This window comes from Diabrotica undecimpunctata, chromosome 5 (genome assembly GCF_040954645.1).
Source record: "Diabrotica undecimpunctata isolate CICGRU chromosome 5, icDiaUnde3, whole genome shotgun sequence".
In the NCBI taxonomy this organism is placed as follows: domain Eukaryota; kingdom Metazoa; phylum Arthropoda; class Insecta; order Coleoptera; family Chrysomelidae; genus Diabrotica; species Diabrotica undecimpunctata.
In genome coordinates, this window is record NC_092807.1 from 124909644 (window position 1) to 124936826 (window position 27183).

The 27183-nt window shown below is 33.7% G+C and overlaps 1 protein-coding gene across 2 annotated transcripts in view; it reads right to left on the bottom strand.

The window, feature by feature from the left end:
- Window positions 1-27183, bottom strand: part of mtgo (miles to go) — a 508417-nt gene that overhangs the window by 92465 nt on the left and 388769 nt on the right. For both annotated transcript variants that reach the window (XM_072532663.1, XM_072532664.1), the window contains one exon: window positions 23790-23974. In XM_072532663.1, coding sequence (XP_072388764.1) covers window positions 23790-23974 — 185 coding nt within the window. The remainder of the gene's footprint in view (window positions 1-23789; window positions 23975-27183) is intronic.

Here is a 27183-nt window from a genome sequence, read left to right on the forward strand (position 1 = left end):
TTATTTATAATATAAATATGTTAATGACTTGCTTAATTTCATGGCTCCATTTAAATCAGTTTTATTTGCAGATGACACTACTTTTGTTTTTTTTCTTAAAAATCATTCGGTTTTAGAAACCACGTCAGAGTATGTAAATACCAATTCTCAATCATGGTTCGTAGCAAATAAACTTAAACTAAATGATAAGAAAACTCAAAATTTAATTGTTTCGTCTACCTTCGACGTGAATGGTGAAAAAAATAATGTCAAATTGTTGGGCATAACACTTGACAACACATTGCCTTGGTATAACCATATTGACCATTTTAAAGTTAAACTTTCTAGTACCTTATTTTTACTCAGACAATTAAAACTTGTTACAAGTGTTGGTACCTTGAAAATAACGTGTCTTTCTCTTTTTCATTCATTTTTAAGCTATGGTGTTATTCTGTGGGAAAATTCTTGCAATGCCCTAACAATATTTAAATTGCAAAAAAAAGCAATAAGAATAATTGCAAAAGTTAGCTACTTGGAATCTTGCTAATCGTTGATTATTAACTACAAGATAATGCCCTTGCCAACGTTATGGCTATACAGCGTTAATGTAGAAATACATAAAAACGCTGATATTTTAATTAAACACTCTGACTTGCATAACTATAGTACAAGAAGTGCAAATAACATCAGAACAGTTAACTATCGTTTGAGTAAATCACAAAAAAAACTCAATTGACTATAATATATACAATGTTCTACCTAAGGATTTAAAACAACTATCGATAAATAAAATTAAAGTAAGTTTGAAAAGACACCTTTTGAGATTTGCTTTTTACTCTGTTAGTGAATACATTGATCACTTCAAGGCAGTAATATGAACATGAATATACTCACTATATTGGTATATGTCTTATTTTGTATATTTTATGTTTTATTTTATGTTATGCACATTAATGTATTTTCATCTCTTATTGTATTTTGTGTATATTGTATATTATATTATCTTTTTTACTTATACATATAATTGACTTGCTACAAACAAATGTAAAATTTGTAAACGTAGTTAAATAAATCTTGAATCTTTGTTATTTTCCATTTTTAGTCAGTCGTCAGCGAGTTCACCCCTAAGAATCATACGAACAAGCTGAATTTTGCAGAGAATATTAATTTTGGGACCCCAAAAAAGATGCAAAAAAGCTTACCACTTTTACACTCAGGCCTCCCCCAGAAGCTCCCCTCGCAGGGGGTAAAAACGCAAAAAAATCGATTTGCCAAGAATCTGTACACCTTAGAAAAAAATATTTCAAATAAAAAATATAGCTGAGATAATTTTAAACAAAAATGTTTATAAGCATTTTTCGTGTAGAATGAACCGTTCTCTTAGAAACAACGTTTGAAGCAACCGTCAGTAACGCGCGCGTAATCAATGTTCAATAAAATTTGTATCAGCTAAATATCAGGTAATCCGGTAAAAATTCGATATCTTTTGATCCAAATGACTTCTCGACAAAAATCAAGATGCGTTTCAAAGGCAAAGAGTGCAGCTTTCGTATGCAGTTTTTGTATTTTGCCGAGAATAAACTCAGTTTTTATAAAGGTGTTAAATAAATTAACGTGGCCCGATTTTTGTCATTTTTTACGATTATCGTGGGATCAATAAAATTGAAAACTTTGACCAGTTGTAGTAAAATTTCCATTTGTAGAGATCAATCTTTAAAACCTATGACATGAAATGTTAATTTTGAGTTGTGGTAACAAATATGAGGCATTTGAAATATGACTAAAAAACGCAGAATTTAATGTTTTACAAACGATCACACGTCACGGGAAATGCATTTAAGAAGACGGTTTTGAGTGTTGTTTATTGCAGAAGTTTTGTTCTTTTGGAAAACGTACTAGTGTAATTGAAAAATAGTTTTAAATTTTTTAGATCATTTGTTGTGTGAATGTTTAAATCCAGCGTTTTTAAGCATATTTCAAATGCCTCAAATTTGTTACCAAAACTCAAAATTAAAATTTCCTGTTATACGTTTTAAAGGTGAGGCTCTAGTAATCGAAACTTCATATTGGCCAGTCAATGAAAGGAATAGATTGTATTGATCTCGGGAGAATCATAAAAAATGGCAAAAGTCGCGTCACGTTTATTAATTTAACACCTGTATAAATTCTGAGTTTTGTTGCGGCAAAATACAAAAACTGCGTACGAAAGCTGAATTCTACCTTTAAAACGCATCTTAATTTTTGTCGATAGGAGACTTAAATCAAAATATATCGAATTTTTACCGTCGAGCTGATACAAATTTTATTGAACATTGACAATCGACGGCGCTCCAAGTGTTGTCTCTAAGAGAACCGTTCATTCGACACAAAAAATGCTTATAAATATTTTGGTTTAAAATGATCTTAGCTACATTTTTTATTTGAGACATTTTTTCTACGGTGTACAGATTCTTGGTAAATCGATTCTTTTTTGCGTTTTTACCCCCCTGCGAGGCGAGCTTTAGGAGGAAGCCCGGGGTGAAAGTGGTAAACTTTTTTGCATGTTTTTTGGGGTCTCAAAATTAATATGCTCGGCAAAATTCAGCTTGTTCGTACGATTTTTATAGATTCAGTGGCATTTTCGTCTCTGACAACTGGAGTATTTACCATAAAAAGTAATACGATTAAATTTGTAGACAATATGATTTGCTACAAATAATGTCTGATCAAATTTTCTGTAGAGTTGCTAGTTTACCAGATACAGCGCTAAAACCCTTTGCACCGCTTATTCCAAAATGGCGAGTATTCAAGAACCCGCCAACTTCAGAGCACTGTAAAATTGTTGATATTGATCACTTAATAATAAATATATTAAGAGATTTTAAAACTAAATATGAAAAATTATAAAAACTACAACGTAAACTCAAATTCAACAAAAACCAGTCTCGTAGGTTTATTGAATGTTTTAAAATTAGCATACGAAATTAGACGGATGTTGACCATTCGGTTAACCAGTACATGTTAAAAAGAGGTGAGTCAGAAAATTCACGAATATGATTCACTAGTTTTATTGTCACATAAACACAAAGAATTCGTGTTTTTAATGTAGTATGTTTTCTTTCACTTCTTGATTATCTTTTGTACGAAATGAAAAAATCTTTGGTCAAAGAAAAAGGAAAAAGATATTATAAAGAGTTGAAGCTACTTACTAATCAAAAATATCCTTTATTAATAATCCAGCACGAGGATTATGGTAAATAAGAAAATGAGAAGATATTGCGATGAGTCTAGACTTTATGTTAAGTTTGTGAAAACATTATGTAGACACAACATAATTATACAACTACCTACCTTGTACCTACTCCAGTCGTCAGAGACGAAAATGACACGGAATCTATAAAAATCATACGAATAAACTCAGTTTTGCTGAGAATATCAATTTTGTGAGCCCAAAAAAGTTGTAAAAATGTTTACAACTTTTACCCCCCGGCTTCCCCATAAAATCCCCCCTCGTAGGGACGAAAAACGGAAAAATTAGATTTACCATGTATGTGTAGGCCGTACAAAAATGTTTATTAGCACTTTTTCTGAAGAATGAACCGTTCTCTCATAAACAACGCTTGAAGCGACCGGTGATTTTCAATGTCAGTTACGCGCGCGAAATCAATTTTAAATAAAATTTGTATCAATTCCCTGTAAAAATTTAATATCTTTTGATCAGAGTGTCCTATCGACAAAAATCAAAATGCGTTTTAAAGGTGAAGAAGGTAGCTTTGATATGAAATTTTTGCATTTTGCCGTAAATAAAATTCTCATGAGATCAATAAAATTTATCACTTCCATTAACCGGTCACTATGGAATTTTCATTATTAGAGCGTAATGTTTAAAACATACAGACTGAAATTTTGGTTTTTAGTTTTGGCAACAAAATGTGAGTTTTCATTAGAAATATGCCTAAAATTGCTGAATTTAAACATTACAAATAATCTATAACGTTTAATACGGCTTCTATTTGATTATACAAGTACCTTTTTAGAAACGACAGAACTTCAGCTACAAATTCAATCTAATACTGTTTTCGTGAGGATATTTCCCGTGACGTCCGATCTTTTGTGATGTGAATGATTAAATTCATCGTTTTTGGGCATATTTCAAATGCGTCTATTTGTTATTACTGAAAATCCAAACTTCATGTTATAGGGTTTAAGGATTAGGTAAGCTCCAGTAGTAAAAATTTCATAGCGACCGGTCAATGGAAGTGATCGATATTATTGATCTCATGAGAATCGTAAAAAATGGCAAAAATTACGCAACGTTTATTTAATTAACAGATTTATAGTTTCATCTTCAAAACGCATTTTCATTTTTGTCTATAGAACAATCTGATCAAAAGATATCGAATTTTTACCGTCGAGTTGATACAAATTTTATTTAAAATTGATTTCTCGTAACTGGTATTCAAAATCGCCGATCGCTTCAAGCGTTGTTTTTGAGGGAACTGTTCATTCTACACAAAAAATGATAATAATCATTATTGTTCAAAATTACCTCAACTACATTTTTAACTGAAACATTTTTTCTACGTAAAGATTCTTGGTAAATTGTTTTTCGGTTTCCTCCCCTTCGAGGAGGGAAACCAAAAAGCAAAATTCAGCTTGTTCGTATGATTTTTAGAGATCAAATCTATGGCGAGTGGACTGATAACCAACCTGTGATTTATTCGGTGTGATTCATAAATATTGGTTATATTAACTTATAGTTGCAACCATTTTTTTATAGTCAATAAAATATGTACTTCAGGATATAATGCAAAAGGTGTATTTAGATTGACAAGTCTTTCAATAGATTTTTGAAAAATACTGAACACTGTTTTTTTACGTTTTTCGATCCGATGTAAATTTCGCGAAATATTCAACTCTCCCGCATCTTTTGGCAAACCCTGTATATCGGAAATATTCTTAGACCGGTTATTACATATTTATACATTAGATCGGTTTATTCGACTATGTAAAATAAAAGATACCCATAAATGCATAAAGTTCAAATAAATACATATTATTTTTATGGCACTTTTTGACACCTCTGTCATTTCTCTAGTAATTGTTGATAATGATTTTCTATAGTTTCTCCTCGATAAATCATCATCATCATTCAATCTTCGCTTATCCACTGCTGGACATAGATCTCCCTCATAATTTTCCATCTATTTCGATCTTGTGCCTCTTGCATCCAATTCCTATGACAACGTTTTAGATCGTCAGTCCAACGTGTTGGTGGACGACCTCTGCTTCGGTAGGCATCATCTCTTGGTCTCCATTCCAGTATCCGCTTTGTCCATCTATTATCTGTCATTCGAGCCACGTGACCTGCCCAGTTCCATTTCAGTGTTGCTACTCTCTCTACTCCATCAGCCACTCCTGTTCTTTGTCGTAGCTGGCGATTTGGGATCTTGTCTCGTAGTGAAACGCCCAACATAGCACGCTCCATCTCCATGGAGCCTCGATAAATACTAGTAGTATAATACAACACATATCAATTATGAGCTACTACTGCATGAAACCTCCGAGAACGATCTTAACGACTTGAATAATTGGATCTTGAATAAACGCCTTACAAGAAAGTCACCAAGTGCACTGTCCTAAAAGAAAATCAGATAGTAAAATAAGTCCTTATACTGAAACGCAGCTGGATCAAAGAAAACAAGATTCGATAAGAATGCAGACAGCCACACTCTAAGAGAAATGAAAAAAACTATTTCGAAGGCAATCAGGAGAGATTTAAGGAAATGTAAAACCGATAATATTACACGCATTATAGACGAAAATAACAGCCTAAAAGTACTACGTAGAAAGCTAACGAATGGGAAATGTGAAATTCCCTTATGAAGAAACAAGGAAAATGAAATAATATCACGTATAGACCAGTTAATACAGGTCGTCGAAGAGTTTTACGAGGAATTATATGGAAGTAGTCGAGAAGATCAAAAAGGAATACAAACAACCATTTCAAAGAAGATCATAAATCAAGGTTCCGAACTAACGCCAAAGATAAAGGTAGATGAGATTCGACAAGCATTAAGTACGGACCTAGAAAATTATAGACTTATTAGCCTGTTGAACCACATATACAAGCTCTTCACTAGGTTAGTGACATCAAGATTGGAGAAAAAATTAGATTTATACCAACCGAGAGAGCAGGCAGGATTCCGTTCAAATTATGGAACCAATGATCATCTCCATACAGTAAAGACACCCATTGAAAAATCTATAGTATACAACAAACCTCTTGTCCTCACTTTCATAGATTTTCATAAAGTGTTCGACATGATCGAAATAGACAGCCTTATAAAAGCTATGAATGACAGCAGGATTGACCACAGGTATAATGAACTTATTTACAATATTTACAAAAATGCCACTATGACTGTTAAGATACATTGGAGTATGTCTTTAAGATAATCAATTGGGACCACATAGGAGTAACAATAGACGCCGAAAAGCTTAACCATCTCAGTTTCGTAGATGACATTGTCCTTATCACGGACAATTTAGGAGAAGCCACAGATATGTTAAATCAATTGGACTTTGCATGTTCGAAGGTGGACCTCAAAATGAACTTGACCAAAACTAAGTTTATGGCAAATATGGTCCTCAATAACCATTTAACTATTCAAGACAAAGTGGTACAACTGGTGGAGATATATACTTATTTGGGTCATGAAATAAGAATCGGTAGGGATAACCAAATATGCGAAATCCAAACACGAATTACTTTAGCGTGAGCAGTCTTTGGAAAACTGCGAGACACACTTAGGACCAACGTATCAATTAGCTTCAAAAGAAAAGTATTTGACCAATGCGTATTACCGGTCATGACCTATGGAGTGGAAACTATGACTCTAACCAAGACTAAGGCTTCGAAATTGAGAGTGGCACAGAGACGAATGGAACGGTCTATGCTGGTAGTGAAGTTGCGGGACCGAATAAGATCTGCGAAGAAGGACGAGTATTGCTGATGTTGTGGAACGCATAGCGGAACTGGACAGGCCATGTAGCGAGAATGCACGAATCACGATTGACGAGCAAAATTACAAATTGGAGGCCAAAAGCAGACGAGCGTAGTAGAGGTAGAGGAAGGGGAATCACCTATCAGTTGGGCTGACGACATCTGGCGTATCAGCAAAAATTAGCAACAAAAAGTACAAAATTGTAAAGAATGGAGGTGTTTAAGGGAGGCCTATGTCTAGCAGTGAACGTGATAAATGAAGGCTGGATGATGGTGATGAAATACTAGTAGATCTTTGTTCATGTCTGCTACCGTCGGCATATTTTCAGGATGTATCAATTTTCTCAATATCTGTCTTATTTGCTAGTATCTTAATGATATATTTATATTGCACTCTCCATTATTTTCCTTTTGGCATTTTTCCAATATCTTTAAGAACAACAACAGCTTCAGCATCTAGTAAATCGGACCTGAATCAAAATATAAAACAAACGAGACGAAACAAAAAGCACCAAAATATGTGAAAGGATATACATCAATTTTAAACTCCTGAGCTTGGTCATACCAACTCTGACAATAACGTCTAAATAAGTTCTAGTTTTAACTTATATTGTTTTATTACTTATACAAATAATCAGCTAAATGTTTTTCTAAATAGCAAAAGTCATCATTACCGTATAAATCGACTATGGTGACAGAACTTTATAGATGCAATAAAACGGAAATTCAGTACAATACACAACAATGTATCTACGCGGTCCCACGGAGAAGTAAATCCTGACTTTATCGATTTTAACAAGAACACCGATATTAATAAACTGAAAATATCGACGTCAAAGTAGTCCCGACCTCTTTCCTAAATCACGATTCATTTGGGGACGTGAGAAGTGCACAGTGAAATATTTTTATCAGAAATAAAAATCTGAATTCCGAAGAACATTGAACCTATACACAAACAAGAAAAGGTATACCTACACATAGTCAACACAAAGTTTTGGTAAACATTAGCTCTAGAATATAATAAATATAAACAAAATGTTAACAATAAAAAAATCAACAGTCACCTATAATCTTAGTTTAACGAGATAGACTCCAGCAAATGATTCTTAAAATTACGTTGTTTCGTTGTTGTGGGAAATAAAAAAACACTAGACTGCAATTTAAGTATATCAGACCGGATTTGGTTACTTTTTAAAAAGTATATCTCTAAAAGTATTCCACACTATCCACGCTGAAGATAAATTATGACTGTGGCAAATTATTCGTCGTGCTTTGTTCTCAATAACATATCCACGCATCTTCACCTTCATACTTTGATTGCGTTTTCAATTATAAAACATCAAAATGGATGTCTGAACAGATGATCCCAGATAGAGGTACAACGAACTATTATATTTCAAAGTGATTACAATATACGTAATATCGGTTAAACTAGCAAAAAATGAAATTAGTCATCCAAAATCACGTGTCGTAACTGCTCCAAAATAGCCGAAATCACGTGGCAATCATGAATTCTCGAAAATTTTTAATTCGATCATTTGAGGCACGTAAGAAAATATTTTTTTCCTTGCTGGTCACTTTACATTGTAACAATCTTCTTCTTCAAGTGCAATCTCCTCTTTGAGACGGCTGCTCTGAAAAGTTCATTTGATGTACATCCATACCAATCTCTCAGGTTGTGCAGCCATGACATTCTACGCCTCCCTATGCTTCTCTTTCCTTGAATCTTTCCCTGCATAATCAGTTGGAGCAAGGTGTATTTCTCTCCACGTGTAAAATGTCCGAGATATTCCAATTTTTTTGTTTTAATTATATTTAAAATTTCTATTTCTTTATTCATCCTTCTCAGAACCTCTTTGTTTGTGACGTGTTCTGTCCACGATATTTTCAGAATTCTTTTATACACCCACAGCTCGAATGATTCCAGTTTTTTCATTAATGTCGCATTCAAGGTCCAAGATTCCATTCCATATAATAAAGTCGAAAAACATAGCACCTCGCCAACCTTACTCTTAGTTCCAATTTTATATCCCTTGTACATACACTCTTCTCATTTTGTTGAAATTTGCTCTAGCCTTTTCTATTCTGATTTTGATCTCCTGAATGTAATCATTTGTGGAGTTAATCATTGTTCCCAGATATGCATATTTGTCCACTTGTTCGACGTTGGTTCCGTTTATTAGAAGATTCTCGTTATTTCTTTGAGTTTTCGATATTCTCATAAATTTCGTCTTCTTGACATTCATTTTTAGACCATACTCTTTTCCATACTCCGCTATTCTGGTCACCAGTCTCTGAAGATCTACAATATTTTCGGCTAAGATCACAGTGTCATCCGCATATCTAATGTTGTTAATGAGAACTCCATTTACCTTTATTTCAGCTGTTTTACTCTCAAGAGCGTTTTTCAGGATCGCTTCGGAATAGGCATTAAAAAGAATTGGCGACAATACGCATCCTCCACATCTTATTTCAATTTCTTCTGACAGCTGTTCGTTAACACGTACTTTTGCTCGCTGTTTATAGTATAAATTTGATATGATCCTGAGGTCTTTGTAGTCAATCTTCTTTGATTTCAGGACATTCATTAATTGTTTATGTTGTACTTTATCGAATGCTTTATATATATAGTCAATAAAACATACGTATATATCTTGATTGACGTCCAGGCATCTTTGTATCAGTACATTAAGTGAAAAAAGAGCTTCACTTTAGAGAGCTCTATTGTAACAATAGAATATTATATTTCGACTTATATTAATAAAGTTTTTATGAATCATATCGTTACAAATGCAATCCTTCCCGCAATTGATCCTACGTATTCGACAATAAACAGAACCAAAGGCAATTATCAAGATTCGAATTATTTCGTTTCTGATAAAAATTTAATTCTCTTGAGTGTCAAAATAACCAACTTGGTCTGTTTGATAGCTATTTGATTAATCAATGTCCTGACATTGTGTCGAAATGTATTTACACAGCAAAATAAAGACACAACAGATGAACCAACAGCTGAATTAGCAGCTAAATCAACGATTGCTGCAACTATGCAACGAGCAAATACTTTCATTTTACAAGCGTCAATAAAAAACTGAAAATTCCGCCAAAGGAAGAACTTGAATATAAGTTAACCGTTTAACTGACGTGGTATGGAACAGGAATGGTAACACTGCACAACAAAATGAAAAAAATTGGTGCTTCAGAAATAAAGAATTTTAAATATTTTTGATCCAAAAATGTTATTTTACATTTTAACATCGCTCGAAAAGATATACAAAAAGGTGCCTGGAAATCACCCGACGGACTCTATGTCCGTCATATATGATACATCATGTTATTGTGGACTCAAGACACCAATCGAATATAATAAACATCTGCACCAAAAGAGAAGCAAACGCGGATTCTGATCACTACTGGGTCGAAATAGGGTAAGTACGGGTCAGAACTTAAAACATAAAAAAAGGAAATATATTCCAAACATGAAAGATACGATGTAAAAGGACTCAGATACGAACAAAAATAGGGAATATAAACAAAATATAAATATTTAACTAGAAAACAGATTAAGACATAAAAACATAATGCAGAGTGGGAATGGTGCATAAACATAGAAGCATATTTTGCTATAGTTTTACATCCGGATGGGTATGCGAGATTTTGCCAACCCAAAGCATACATGACGTTATCCATAAATGGATAACATCACTGTGAAGACACAAAATCATAATTCGAAAATAACAATCAATTTGTTTCGGGATTTGTCCCAAAGTCAAATATTCTCGAATAAAAATAAAGTTATTCCATAATTTTCTCCGTCGATATAGTATACTAATGAACATAATCCAGAATCAATAGAGACAAAAACAATATTTTAAATAGTAAGTATTTCAATGCTTTGTAACTCCCATAACGATAACGAGTGCGCGATTTGGAGTATTTCTTTCGAGAGGCCTTATTATGTAGGTAGATACGAAAATAAGAGATTTAGGGTTGACAAGTAAAAACTCTTCCATAGATTTCAGCAATTTTTATTACTGAGGTTAATACCCTCAAACATACTAGTTCTAGTAACATTATGCAATGGTCGGCACATATCAACGGGTATTGATTCTCCTCTCCTAACAAATGAATGGCAAAAGTCCAAAGGGCAATCATTCCATGATGAAGTTATAAATATCTTGTGTTGTCTTTTGGTAAAAGGTAGCTGCATCAGAAGCACATTTAACACAGATTTTCGATAAAAGAATGCATTGAAATACAGTTGGTACAGTATATATCCCGAAGCACATCATCCGCCTCGTAGTCACATGATACAAACAAAATATTTAAGTCATAAATACGTTTCTTCTTAGAATATTTTAGCCAAGTGCACTGGAATTACAGCCACCAGACGTATTATATACGCGTGGAAATAATATTTGAAGATTTCTATTAATGTAAACTTGTAAATAAATACACCATAACTTGTTTCATTTAATTTGTATAAGTGGATCATAAAGAGTTTTTACGTCGCACACTTGTCCAGATCACACTTTAACTGTGATCCAACGAAGGTGACATTTTGGCACAAATTGGTAGAAGCGGCGTAGGGCGTGGGCAACGTGGGCCACCGATCACGGCCTCGCAGTCCGAGGGGCCTCACTCCATGTAGATTTATGTATTACTGAAACCTAGTAGATACTAACGAGTAAGTAACCAAAACAAAAAATGTTAACAAGCCTACTAATATTCAGAGCGCGCCCACACTCTCGAGCTTTCAAAATTTTCAGACACGAGCCGACTCCGACCCGATAGCCGACGGACCAACATGCCTATCCATAAATAAAAGTGATAACAAGCCATGAACGTGCTGAAAGACTTGCTTATGTCGATATCGCTCGCGAGAAATCCTCGCTGCAATGCACGTCACCGCTTGCCATAAGAGAGATAGGGATGCTGGCAGAAAATGGGAATCCGGATCAGCAAAACGAAAAAGAAAAACTGAAAGAGTAATATCAAACCAGACGTTAAGTACAGGTGTGATGAATTTTCTTAATCCCACTGCATCCGGTAGTACAGAACCATCTGAATCGATAGCATCCACCTCTAAAAAACATTCAGTCACGATTGAGGTTCCTATGAATTTGGGAAGCACTGATGGAGAACCACTAATTATTGATACCGACTTATACCGATTTATACTAGATGTACAACGTGATATAGTTCAGAACATTCTGTTCTTAGAACATCTTATAACGAGATCCTACAGCATACATAAGGAATAATACGAAGAAAATAACAATACCATACATAAAAGGATTATCTGAAAAACTTAAAAAGATAGGAAATAAAATCCACAAGCAATTTAAGTTCCTGTAGTTGGCTGTATACCATATATCACAAAAAATTTTATTAAAAATCCTTTATAAAAGGTATATAATTTAAAAACGCAATCGGGCTATGTTGACATAGTTGCCAAAGTATAAAAAAATCCTGAATCCATTTTAAATCATATAGGTCACATAATTATTATTATACTCTTTACAACGACTATTTAAATTCTTACGTGACATTTTTGAAATGAAACACACTAATTTTGTCCTAAAAAGAACAGAATTTATTAAATAGGTAAAAATATAAACTAAGAGGTATTCACGTTAAAATTTAAAATAATAAAGTACAAAAAGTGTCAACACCGCAACTGTCAAGTAAGTGTTACCAATTTATGCCAAAATTTCACCTTCGTTCTATTATAGTTACAGTGTGTTCCGAACAAATGTTCTTCATAAAAACGCTTTATAATGCATGTATACAGATTAAATGAAACATATTGTTGTCTATTTCTTAACATAAGTTAACATTAATAGAAATCTTTAAATATTAGTTCTACGCCTATATAATAAAATATGTCTAGTGGCTGTAATGCCAGTGTACTCGGCAAAGTGATTCTAAAAAAGAACACACCTACCGCTTAAATATTTCGTGTTGGTATCATGTGACGTCACGGCTATGACGCCGATGACGTGCAACGGTTTGTAAATTAGATGCACTGTAGGTATATATGTATTGAGCCACTAAATATGTGGGTAAAATCCCGTTAAAAATTGTTTGTTTAAATTTAGTTTATATTATGTGGTATTAAATATTATGATGTTAAAGTTACCAGTGGATTTGGTAACATGGCGACGTATGACTCCACGTGAAGTTGCTGGTCCTGAGACTCGTAGACACATCGTCTATTATTGTATATTCTAATATCAACTACAACGATATTTTAGAAAAAAGTTATTGCCGCTCCTGGGTAAAACCTCTCGAAAAAAGTCAGCCGCTAATGTGTTAACAATTGAACATCTAGTGGTATATAACAACATATTTTAAAGTAAATAAGTAATGAAAAATGTGCTATGTATTCTATTTTACTATTTTATACTACACAAGCGGCTAAAATTATTTTTAACGTAAGATTATTACTTAATTTTTGTTTTCTTTTTTTATTTATTTACATTGAATATTAATTGGTTTTGTTGTATAATCCACTTCTGCAAAAATATGTGATATATTTAATTTAAAACGAATTCAGGATTTTTTTATAATTTGGCAACAATGGCAACATAGATCTCTGACGTAGATAATAACGTGCATCGGAATTTATACTGCATGAACAGTACATTAAAATATGTAGCATAAAAGATTGTTTTCAATTCTGCGGAATATGATGTTATAAACATAATAAAAACAGTCTCATTCACATAGAAAGAGGCACCTAAAATCCAGCAGGTTGTTTATGCAAATCATTTAAAATATTTACTAAACCAGTTTTTAATTTTGCAAGTAAAATTCAATAATCAAGTATTGATTGGCGCAAAGCTATGCGAAATACATACCGTCTAGACAGGTAATATCAAAATGTAAATACAGATTGTTTATTTTTTTTTATTGAAGTGGAGGCACTTGAATATCGACATCAATATTAAGTATACATGGCTCTCAAAATAATAACAAATAAATACAGCTTTTGTGGTTAAGCCAGCACGACAAGATACCTCGATCAGCAAATATAATCATAATATAAATTTACAAAATGGAACAGTTAGTATACATCTGCTTGATTACGAAATTAAGATGACCTACAATTGATACAATTTAAATACATAATATATATTCATAGTAAAATCGCTATGTTTCTGTATTTTACAGAAATATCTACGTTTCTTCTTCTTCAGGTACCACCTCCGCTACGGAGGTTGGCAATCATCATAGCTATTTTAATTTTTGAGGCAGTAGCTCTAAAAAGTTGTTTTGAGCTGCGTCCAAACAATTCTCTCAGGTTCTTGAGCCATGAAATTCGTCTTCTTCCGATGCTTCTTCTGCCATCTATTTTTCCTTGCATTATGAGTCGCAGGATGCCATACTTCTCGCCCCGCACCACATGTCCGACATACTGTAGCTTTCTTTCTTTAATTGTTAGTTCAACTTCCTTCTCTTTAAATATTCTTCTCAGTACTTCATTGTTCGTAACTCTATCTACCCAGGAAACCCTCATAATTCGTCTATAGGTCCACATTTTAAAGGCGTTAAGTCGTCTCATTGTGTCTAGATGTAACGTTTATAATTCCACTCCATAGTATAGTACACTGTATACTGTATACGTAACATTTTGTTAGGCGTACTTTAAGAAGCTAATGTTAAATCTTTGCCACATAGGACCTTTTTCATTTTCATAAAATTAGAACGTGCTTTTTCGTTTCTGACTTTGATTTCTGCAGAGTAGTCATTATTTTCTGTTATAAGTGTTCCTAGGTAAGTGTACTTTTTTACTCTTTCGATCTGCTGGCCTTCTACTGTCAAGATTTCGTTAGTATTGTGGTTGGTTTTACAAATTTTCAAAAAATTCGTCTTTTTGATATTGAGCGAGAGTCCGTACTCCCTACTACACATTACTATTTTAGTTATAAAGAGTCTTTCCAGGTCTTGTAAACTATCGGCTATTATTACTGTATCATCTGTATATCTGATATTGTTAACTAAGACTCCATTTACTCTTATGCCGAATGTTTCATCTTCCAGAGTTTCTCAAATTACCTCTTCAGAATAAGCGTTAAATAATAGAGGTGATAGTATGCAGGCTTGCCTGACTCCTCTCTTTATTTCCATTTCTTCAGATGTATGTTTTTCAATTCGTACTATTGCTCGCTGATTGTAATAAAGGTTTGTTATTAGCCTTAAATCTCTTTTTATTTTTTAGAATTTCCATGAGTCGGTCATGTTTTACTTTATCAAACGCTTTATTGTAGTCTATAGAACAGACGTAAAGAGGACGGTTAACATCTAAACATCTCTGCGTCAGCACATTGAAGGAGAATAGTGCCTCTATGGTACCCATACCATTGCGGAACCAATATTGTGTGTCACTAATATCCAGCTCCAGTTTAGTGTGAATTCTGGCGTGGATAATTTTCAACAGAATTTTCAAGGTATGTGACATTAAGCTTATGGTTCGATAGTCACTGCACTCTTTGGCATTCACTTTCTTTGGCAAATACACAAATGCTGATGTCAACATTTCTCTAGGGATGATTCCCGTAGTATAGATAGCGTTGAACAGTTTTACTATTATGTCTAGGTTTTTCTCACTCACCAACTTTAATAGCTCGCTTGGTAATTCATCTGGACCAGCAGATTTATTGGTTTTCATTGAGTTTAATGCCTGATTAACCTCTGATTTGGTTATCTCTGGGCCTACATCTCCCGTTTGGCTATCTACAGATGTACTAGCTTCTCTCTGGCCATGAAATAATTCCTCGATGTACTCTTCCCATCGTCGTAGTTTCTGTTGTGTCTCCAATATAATCTTTCCATTTTTGTCGAGCAATATATTCGAGGTTCTTCCACTTCCTACTCCGGCTAGTTCTTTGACTTTTTTATGTAGATTAAAGTTGTCATATCTGTTTTGCAGTTCTTCTATTTCTTTACATTTTTCAGAGAAGTAGGTTTCTTTAGCCTCCCTAATTTTTCTTCTTATTTGGTTTTGAAGCTGTTTATATTCTATTGATGGTTTTGTTTTTTCTCCTTTCATTCATCAACTCTAGAATTTAGAGTTTGTTTGTCTCTGTTTTTCAATGCCATTTATACCAGCGGACACCTACCTGATGGTTGGTTCAATTCATTGTTCATGCTCTATCCATCAGTTTTTTAAGCCATTTATTGAAAAATTTTCTAAAGGTATTATATGGCCGTATCTATAATAAATGCGAGGAATACCTAAGTGATACACAGTTTGGTTTCCGTAACGGGTTTGGGACGAGATAGGCATTGTTTGGGATGAACGTCTTCTTCTTCTTCTTCAGTGCCTTATCCGGTCCGGATATTGGCGATCATCAAGGCTATCATGGTTTTGTTGACTGCTCTGCGAAACAGCTCCGCTGAGGTCATCCCAAACCATTGTCGGAGATTTTTCAACCACGAGATACGACGGCGTCCCGGTCCTCTTCTGCCAAATACTTTACCCTGCATAACAACAGGGATGAACGTACTTGCTTAAATATGTCGAAATATATCTGCAGACATGTACTGTTGTTTTATTGACTACCAAAAGGCATTTGATCGTGTTAAACACCATATTGATCAAAGTTCTAAGAGACATTGGCTTGGATGGCAGAGACGTTCGCATAACTGCAAATTTGTATTGAAATCAAACAACATCAGTTTTAGTAGACGGTTTGGAATCACAGGCACTTAATCTTAAAAGATGAGTACGGCAGGGATGCCTTTTGTCGCTTCTGCTTTTCAACACTTACTCTGAAAGAATTTTCAGAAATGCATTTTGTGAAAAACAAGAAGGAATAAAAAATTTGCGATATGTGGACGACACAGTACTCTTAGCATCTACTTAAGAAGATCTGCAAACATTATTTGACAGTGTCGCAGAGAGTTTGCAATTTGCGAGATTCGTATAGTATAGGGTGGCAGTGAATAAAATTAAGATAGCTATGATGGTAAACAACGTTCTGAAAGGACATGGTATCTGAAGAAAAAGAAGAAACTGTAGGTGGCTAAACACCTACTAATAGTAGGTGGTATTTAGTTTACTTCAACTTATTACTGTATGTTAATTGTCGCATCTACCTTTAAGAACTTTTGGGCTTACACATTGTTGGAATTACACAGTTACCAGGTTACACATTGACTCCCAACGTTGATTGTAGCTTACCAATTAGTATGTGGTCAATAAACTGTACGGGAATCTTTCTTTCTTTATTAATTGTGATTATTGCAGTATTAAAATTCGTGAAATGAGGACTTTTTGACACATGCATTATTTTTTTCAAACAAATTCCTATTTCGAACACTTTTTTCTGACTTTCCATTCACTAATTAAGTCAAAATCATTTGTTTCGAGTTCCAAACCATTTCAATGGTACAATAAGGTGCACAGACATTTCTCTAGCGGCTCATAAAATTTTTTTTACAATTCTAGGGGACAATTTAAACGCTGAAAGGTATATTAAACAATGTTTGTAAGATCATGTAGTGTCATTTGCCCCATTTGTTGGAGAAAACTTTCGTCTGGTGCAACGTAATCCTCGTCTACATATAGCAAAAATAACACGGGATTACTTGGGTGAAATTAAGATTGCTTATAACCACGGCTCCAAAGGATTTTAGACCTAAATCTAATAGAGCAGGCATAATATATTCTGTGAAAACGTATTCGACGTAACCATGTTCAGTTTCAAATAATCAATGACTTGGAGCAAGCAGCTTGTGACGAATGGGAGCAAATTCCTTAGGAAGTATTTGCTGCTTAATTCGAAGTATGATTGATCGAACGAGCGCAGTAATGGGACGTGGAGCTAATACACCCTACTAAATATTGTTTTTTATTAAAAAATGTTCAAAATTAGGCAAATTCATTTCTGTTTCTTTGTATTTTTTTGTGCTTTTTCTTTTGTTAATTCTTGATTTGCAATAAATTTTACTATTAGATTTTGTTTATTTATTAAATACTTAATAAGAAATATCAAAACATTTTTAAACGACAGTTTTTAGGAAAAATCTGGGTGTCCGGTTAATTTTGCACTTCAGTGTATAATAGACAACAAGCAAATAGGATATATTGGGAATGTTAAATTAGAACAATAATATAAACCATGATAGTTAGTATTCGCAATAAAAATTAAATGCAAACGTAAAAATCGTGGTCATAGAATTGGCATTATTATTCATAAACTTCTTTTATGAAAAGTCATACGAAAAAATTGCTTGCAGTTAGTAATATTTTATGCAATCCGTGTGATGTAATCAGAATACACTTTTATGAGTTTGATGAGTTCATTAAATTAATAAGTTCCGACTTTCTAATCACGAAAGTTATGTTTCTTTATGTTAAAATATTGAAGAATACATAACATGAACGTCAACAGGCTAATCAATAGTAACATATGGAAAAATTTATAAAACTCGTTTGTGCCCATCACAGTGGCGCACCGAGGGGGGGTTTTGGAAGTAATATTTTGAGGGAAGAAAACGTGTTTATTTCTACCTAATTTCGCTAAGTTATGATTTGATTCTTATTCAGCGACCTAGCAAAGATTTAGATTTCATTCTTTTTGCCATCACTAATTTGTATTTCTAGCAAAATTCTTTAGTTCACTAATAATCTGCCGATTTAAAAATAAATTTATTAATATTCAGCTTCTATTTTCTCTTTAAAATATCACAAATCTGTCAAGGTTAACGTGAAACACATTATAGTATCAGGTTTTTGTTTGAGACTTTCATTCTTGCATTCGTGTTGTCGATCCTGTTTTATTTCCATACCATACCAAAACCTTTTTCAACTTAAAAAGAACAATAAAATAAATAAGAGGTTTATTTTAGCCGGCCAATCCACATGGTGGAATCAACACTAATTTAATTTAGGGATCGATTTGGTTGTAATTTCCGTTTGCGTGTTTCTCCCTTCAGAATTCCATCTGAATTCCGACCAGATAAGAATCTGTTCTTTTACATGACCACACTACAGGTGTTTGGACCACTGTTTTATACGTACTAAGTCACATTAATTCTATTGTTACTGGATATATTGGACCATAGACATATAATACAAGACAGGTGCCTTACAATACTATAATACAATAATTACTGACTACTGCAATACAGTCGCCTAGTGCGACAGAGACAATTGACGCAAAGCAGTCCCTGCATCTCTGTCTAATGGACCGGATTTTCGACCACGTGACCTTCTCATTGGTCATTTAGATCACGCGGTTGATAAACCTGGCAAATTAGAAAGAGATGCAGGCACTGCTTTGCGTCAGTTTTCCCTCTCGCACTGGGAGAACGGGCTGGTATTGGAACGATCAGTCTATAATTATATTTTATGTCTATGCATTGGACGGAGACGGTAAGCGGTTATGGGCACAAAATTCTATTTTCCGGAATTCAATTGATTATCATTTTTTTTTTATTAACTTATATATTTAATTTCATATAATATTTTGGAACCTTTTGAGGTCTTTGTTTCTTGGTTTGTAACTTAAATTCAGTGAAGCTCTTTTCTTGTGGCATTTAAAGTAATTACTATTTTAATGGGAATAAACCAGAATTGAAGGTTCTTCTTCTTCTACTTCTTGGATCTTTCGATCTGTTTAATTCTGAAGCTGCCTCTGGTTAATTTCCTGGGAGGTAGATTGCCAACTATCCCTCCATCTTTTAGGTGGTCTTCCGGGAGGTCTTGAACCGGGCGGGTTGTTTTCTAAGGCAATTTTTGGGAGTCTATTCTCATCCATTCGTCTTACATGACTGCACCACATCCTTTTACGTTGCCTTCCCCATCTTACAATATCTTGAATTTTGCACTGCTCTCTAACATTTGTATTTCTCACCCTGTCTCTTCTTGTTTTGCCCACTATTGTTCTTAGGGATTTTATCTCGGCAACCCTTAGCATCTGTTTCGTTTTGTTTGTATCTTCGCGCACTTCTATGCCATATGTCATGATCATGAATTGAGGGTTAAAAAAGTTTATTGACTTTTCAATTTCCACTTCGGTATTTTGAGAAGGATTTCCGAAGTGGAAATTGAAACGTTAATAAACTTATTTTAACCTTCAATTGTGGCTTATTTCCATTAAAATAGTAATTACATTAAATTCAGTGGTCTGGATTTTATTAAATAATTATCGTACCTGTGGGGTAAAAGTGTGGGGATTTAAAAAAAAAGAAATTTCATTTATTTTTCTTTCGTTGTAAATAGGGTTGATATTGTTATTATTAAATGAGTTATACAGGTAATAATATTTTATTTTAGTACCCTTTATTATTCTTACAGATATCAAAAGGATTTATTTTGCATAATATAGGTCACTTGGCGAAGTTTATTCTATATACTTCCCTGGCGCCCAAATATTTACTTTCAGTAAGGATTCTTCACACTTTGAGTGTTACATACTTTCATTTTCTTAAGTTTGTTATTGTCCTGTTCAATATTCTACTGTCTTTTACAGGAATGCAAATTGGCTGAATCTATCCTTGAGTCTTTTAGTGATCAGTCTTACGCATTAAGCGTCTTTGTTTCGTTTAGCCGAGCATTTTTATAATTCTCTTATTCCTATTTGCCACTTAGACACCTATTAAGTGTTCTTTTTCTCACCTTTTTGTTAAGAGGACCAAAACTTGGGCCCCTTTTCAAGAAAAAATCACATCTCATAAAACAGACATTCAAAAAATAATAAGAAAGGATGATAGAAAGCTAAGTTCAGGTAAAATCCTCTTCTTATTATGTAGACATGACTGTCTGTTTTTCAATGTGCCTCCAGTAAGTTGTTTCATCGTTTTCGTGGTCTTCCCATTGATCGTCTTTCTATTGGGGAACCGTCTATCGCAGCCTTTATTACTCTATTTGTTGTCATACGGCTTATACAATCGTTCCATTGTACTCTTCTCTTTCTTACACAGTGCTTGATGTTCTCTACTTTGCACCTCCATGTCTGTACTTCTAGCATTGTATCATAGTGTCTTACGATCAATTTTTCTAAGGGTTTTCATCTCTGGTATTTTTAACATCCTTTTTGTCCTCTCTGTGTCAGGTCCTATTTCTGCCGCGCATGCCATTATTGTTATGATGATTTAATTATTAATGTTGCTGTTGTGATGACATTCAGGCATCCTGCAGCTCTGTTTGTCCTATTTAGTTGATCTTCCACTTCTGTTTGAATATTTCCGTAGCTAGACAGTGAGATGCCTAGATATTTAAACTCCATCACTTGTTCTATCATTTGTTCCTCCATCTTCAATTGACATCTTAAGGTAACACTGCCTGGGGTAATTTCGGGGTGAATCGAGCAGCTCTACGACTACAACAGCCGGTATCAAGCCCGAATAATATTTGGAGGACGATTGGCAAGGTTAGCAATCTACCAATCGTAAAAACGAAGACTGCTCATCTGCTAAATATATAATATTTAAATAGTATATGGTTAAATGCTTTTTTATTATTATTATTTATTATTATTTACAAATAAAAGGCAGATATCGAGCACAGTTTTTCGCTCTCAGTGCATCTTCTCTTTGTTGGATAGCAAACTTTTTTGACGAAATGACCCTGAAGAAGCTCTGAGGGCGAAAGTACTCGGGCAAGATTCAATCAAAAATTGTGCTCGATATCTGCCTTTTATTTGTAAAATTTTAATATTGTAACGAAAAAGCTAATTTAGACATACCCCATATAACGGTTAAATCTTTTAGAGTAATGACAGATAAACCAAAATGTTCGAGATGTAGCTAGTCCAGTCAGGTTGACGAAAAAACTCATAACCTTGCACTCTGTCCCAAATTTTATTATTCTTACCTTAAGGATTAGACAAAAATAATGGTGGTCGACAGATTCCACATTATTCAACTGACTAACCTGTTATAGGAATACCAGATAATGGACAATTTTGTCTATCTCGGGTCTAGTCTAACTAACAATGGTAACTGTAAACCAGAAGTTCGGAGACGTATTAGTATAGAAAAAATGCGATGAGTCGACTAACGAAAGTTTGGAAAGACAGATCTATCTTTCAAAATATCAAGATGAGACTGGCGAAAGCCCCTGTATTCTCAATATTTCTATACGGGGCAAAGACTTGGATTCTTCGCAGACACGACGCCAAAAAATTGATGCTTTTGAGATATGGTGCTCGAGAAGAATGCTGCGCATACCTTGGACAGCTCATATTACAAAACTTTTCCATTCTAAACCAACTCGAGATTAAAAAAAGGCTGTCCACAGTATCTCTGCACGTATTCTGCAATTTTTCGGTCACGTGGTTCGCAGAGGTGACGTTTGGAACGATTAGTTGTTTCTGGAAACATTTCGAGGAGAAGATCAAGAGGGTGATCACCAGCTAGATGGTCGGACCAAATTAAGAATTCAGCTGAACTCAAACTCATTCAGCGAAGCTCTCGGAGCAGCTGAAGATAGAGACAATGGGGAAAAATTGTTAGGAATATTGTAAGCAATCACGATCTTCAGTAATGGGAAAACGACAAGAGAGAAAGAGAACCGTTAGGGGGGGGGTCCTAAAGAATTCTAGAGACAAAGAGAACCATTTTTACTCAATATCTCTGACATGTTCAACTTCTTGAGAAAAATTGTGAGAACTCAAATTGTAGCAAATGCAATTTACTACTATTTCTGTTTTACAAGTTTTTTCGTTTAGGGGGAAAATATTGGAATGGGGGGAAGCATAATCATCGAATTATCTCGTTTAATATTAACATTACTATATGAATGTACACAAACAAAAATACAGAATTATATTTTATACAATTTTGATCCGTTTCATTTTTTGCTGAAATCAATATTTAAGCGAACCCTAGACGATGACGTCATGAGCAGCAGCCAGAAACAGGAACGAACCTACGACTTTAAATGCTCATTTTAGCAAAAAAATGAAGGAGATCAAAATTGTATAACATATAATTCTCTTCATTTTTGCTTAGCTACATTCATGTCGTAAAGTTAATAATAAACGAGATAATTCGATAATTTGCTTCCCCTCTCCGCTTCCACAATTTTTCCCTTAACTGGAAAAATATCGACCGTAAGAAAAAAATGGTAAAAAGAATTTGTAGGGAATCGCATTTATAGCAATTTCAGTCCGTACCATTTTTTTTTAAGTTAAAAATGGCGGAGACATTGAGCAAAAACAATTCTCCTTTAAAATCAAGATGGCGACTGATGCAATGGAGGAATTCAGTAGCAATTTAAAATAATTTACACTACTATTTGACCCCCCCCTTAAAGGTTAGAAATAATAAAATTTGAACCATACAATGTCAAATGCTATCCCGAGTATCCCGACTGCCACCAAGCGGCCGAGGTTCAGAGCGAGGCGTTCATATAAGCGTGAATAGAGGTGGACTACTGCAGATACTTCTAGAAATAATACGAGTATAATTTGTTATATATACCGGAGCGCTTTTATTAGAAATTAGTTGATAAGGTAAAATCGTGCTGTAAGTTTAAAAATGCATAGATTTAAATAAATTAGAACCGCTAGTTTTATTATAAACACCTTACAATCTGATACCACTCGTGGTACATACTCAGAAGTATATTTCGGTCAAAAAAGACCTATAGAAGTTTCAACAAATGTATAACTAAACAAGGAACTCAAAACCAACTTCACATATGTTAACCAATTAATTACAAAAAATCATGAAATTATGAAATAAATTAAAAATAAAAAAATTGTTTCTCATTTATTACTTTCAGATGAACAGGACAATGTACGATGTCCTTATTCATTAGAAATGGAATAAACAGATTTTAAACAAATAAAATAGAAAAGGTACTTACATAATGTTGGGGATTATGTGATGGCATAGGTAAGAGATTCGGTGGATGTTGTGGTGACAGTATAACATGCCTTAAGGTACCACTTTCGTCAACTATTTGCTGCACCATGTGGCCTGGAGGAACTTGAACAGGCATCGCTATTGGAGGCGACGAATTAGTTGACACCATGGGAACTGTCACCGGTCCTGGAACAACATCGGAATATTAATAAAACCACCAAACTTAGTACTATATTATTTTATACTGCCACAAAATAATAACAAAATATTAAAATTCCTTTTTTATTAAAAAAATTATATCCATTACCACATTTCATATTTCCTCCCACAATATGTATGTAAGATATTTACCGGAATTTATTCAATACCGTTTTTTATACGATATAACTATGGTTTAATACAATTCCACTTCGGTATAAATCACATAAGTAAAATTGGTTTAGAATTGGGTCCTTCTCTAAGTTGTTTGTAGGTCATTTGATTGTTTTACACTCCTTCCATACATGTTTCCTACGGTCTCCCTCTCTTCTGTCTTTCTGTATGTGTCCATGCTAGTACTTGTTTATTGTACCTTCTATTCCCATGCATTCTCCCCATCTTAATTTCATATTCTCTCCCTTCTCGAAATATTTTCTCTTTCTTCTGTCTCTCTCTGTTAATCACCACGTTTCATATCCACATAATAGCGTTCTTTTTAACAGAACGTAACATACACGAAGGGTCCGGACTGAGATACTTTTAAAATATTATTCAGCAAATGTCTTAAACCATTGTTGTCAATAATAAAGTGGTATCAACGTCTAATTATGATTCACTAGAAAGAATAAAAAGAACTAGAAAAATACCTTACCGAACGAGTTACCGGTTAAAAATTCTTTTTGGGTGAAAAATCGGGACATTCACTCATATTAATTATTTCCATAATACTACTTATTAATTAAGCTTTATTTATTCAGCTTAATTTCCTTTTTTATACAATATTCACAGAAATTTGTGTCACTGACAAATCCATGTGAAATTGACATAATACCCAGTATTAGTTTTGTTAGTATACTTTTTCCAATGTCAGTTTGCCAAGCGTCGGCTTTTGAGATTCTTTGATGCCAATGCCGACCATTGGCGTGGAAATTAAGAAAAGGAATTAGTTATCAAACGCATATTTCAAGAAAAATCATATAATTTTTATTAGTTTTAACATAATTATATTCAGGAAAATTTCTCAATTTTTGGGCAGAAAATGCTTTTTTTAAACAAATTCAAAATATCACCTTTTGTGCTCCAAAAAATATTTTTTAGGTTTTTGGGTGACTCTAAATAAGATCTATGTCATTTTTCTCAAAAGTTAATAGTTTTGGAGATATAGGCGATTTAAAATCCGAAAAATGCGATACCTAATATGCATTTTCGAGGCTTGAAAAATATGTAAATGAGTATTTTTGAGATTCAAGAGTATCTAAACTAAAGTCTCAACATTGATTTTGGTGAGAAATCGGAGAAATATTTTCCGTAGCAGAAAAAGGTGATATTTTGAATTTGAATTGTTTCCGGCAAAAATGTCCGGCACCCTTCAACCTTCGATTTGTTTAAACGGGGCATTTTTGAATAGGACTCTTCAAAGGACAGAATCAGTTTTTTTTTTCAAATGGGAGCGGGCTCACAACATCGAATAAATAACAAATTAATTCTTTCAAATTAAAGCTTGTTAATTTTAGTGATTTATAAGAATATTGGACTTATTATTTAGTTTTTACATAAACCATAATATTTTTTTACAATGATCTGTAAATAATGGCTCATTCTGTCAGAAAATTTTAAAAGATTGTCTATCCAGCAATTAAGATAGTCAACTGAAAATTAATTTTTAAACACGGCCTACTGTTAATGCACAAACAGGGTGAATCTTCAATATTTTGCTTCGAGTTAGAGATATCTGAAAAAGTTATTTGGAAAAGATGTTCCAAATATTATTATAACCCCACATAACAAAGTTTTATGTCAAAATTCGCACTTTTACTTTTTTCATTAATTGAAGAGCTTATTTCCAAAGTGTCTTAAATCCAAAATTTCGATTTTTTTAATTTTCTTTTTTTAAACTTTATAGATTTCTTCAAGTCTAGAATAAAGTTATATGTACCAAAACAACTTCTTATTTACCATTTAAAAGTGCATATAAAAATTGTAAAATTGTATAATTTGTATGTTAAATTTGTATGAAAATCTGTAATTTCATGGATTTCATTATATGGTTTTAAGACACTTTGGAAATAAGCTCTTCAATTGTAGTCAGGATTCTAAAACGGACAGTTGGCTGTCCCGAGATGGATCTTTAGACAGCCAATTGTAGATTTAGGATCGAGATTACAAATAATACTGAAAAACTAAAATTGCGAATTTTGTCATGAAATTTGGTATGTGCGGTTACAACTTTTCCAAATAAGGTTTTCCGATTTCTCTAACGCGAAGCAAAATATCGAAAATTTACCCTGTTTGTGGATTCGCAGTAAGCCGCGTTTAAAATTTAAATGTCAGATGACTATCTTAAAAAATGTGCACTATCAACATGTATGACTGTGCAAAATGTCAAATCTGTATGTATTTTAGTAGCTGATATATAGAGGTGTCTTCATCTTAAATGCGACACACTTTATAATAATGAATACTAGTGTTCAAGATGCATCGCGATAGCTGTAAAGAAATTAATTAGAAGGACTGAAAAGAATCGTCAGAGTCTTCTGAAGTCGAATCGTTCCCAGGTTGGATAACTATTGGTGCTATTGCCGGTAAAACAGGATATTCGTTTTCTATTTTTACAACATGAGCTTCGCAATTTTTCCACACATCGCTATTAATGCCACTAATTATTTCTCGAATATTCTCAATGGCCATTGCGCTTAATGTTGGTGACTGATTATATTTTCGCAATCGTTTTTTTACGGTACCCCAAACCATTTCAATTGGATTAAAAATGCAATAGTATGAGGGTAATCGCAAAAGAGTATGGCCGTGCCTGCTGCAAATGGTGTCAATAACGTATTCGTTTTTAAAATTCCAACTTTTGATAATTCTAATTAATTCTTTCTTTACTGGAATCTTTTTAGGAACAGTGATGTTTTTAAGTTGCATAAATTTTAAAATTTCGTCCTTTTTCGTGTTATTATTAGGTATTTTATTTAATATGCGGGAATGATACGAAGCATTATCCATAACAATCACTGAATTCGGCGGAATATTGGGCAAGAGTTGTTCAACAAACCACTTTTCAAATAAATCGGCTGTCATATCTTCGTGATAATCGGCAGAAGACTTTGTTATATTTTTGGCCGACAATAGCAATGCATTAGATACAATTAGAACAATTGCATTATCAGCCATCCCAATATTTTCTTTTTTCAAAC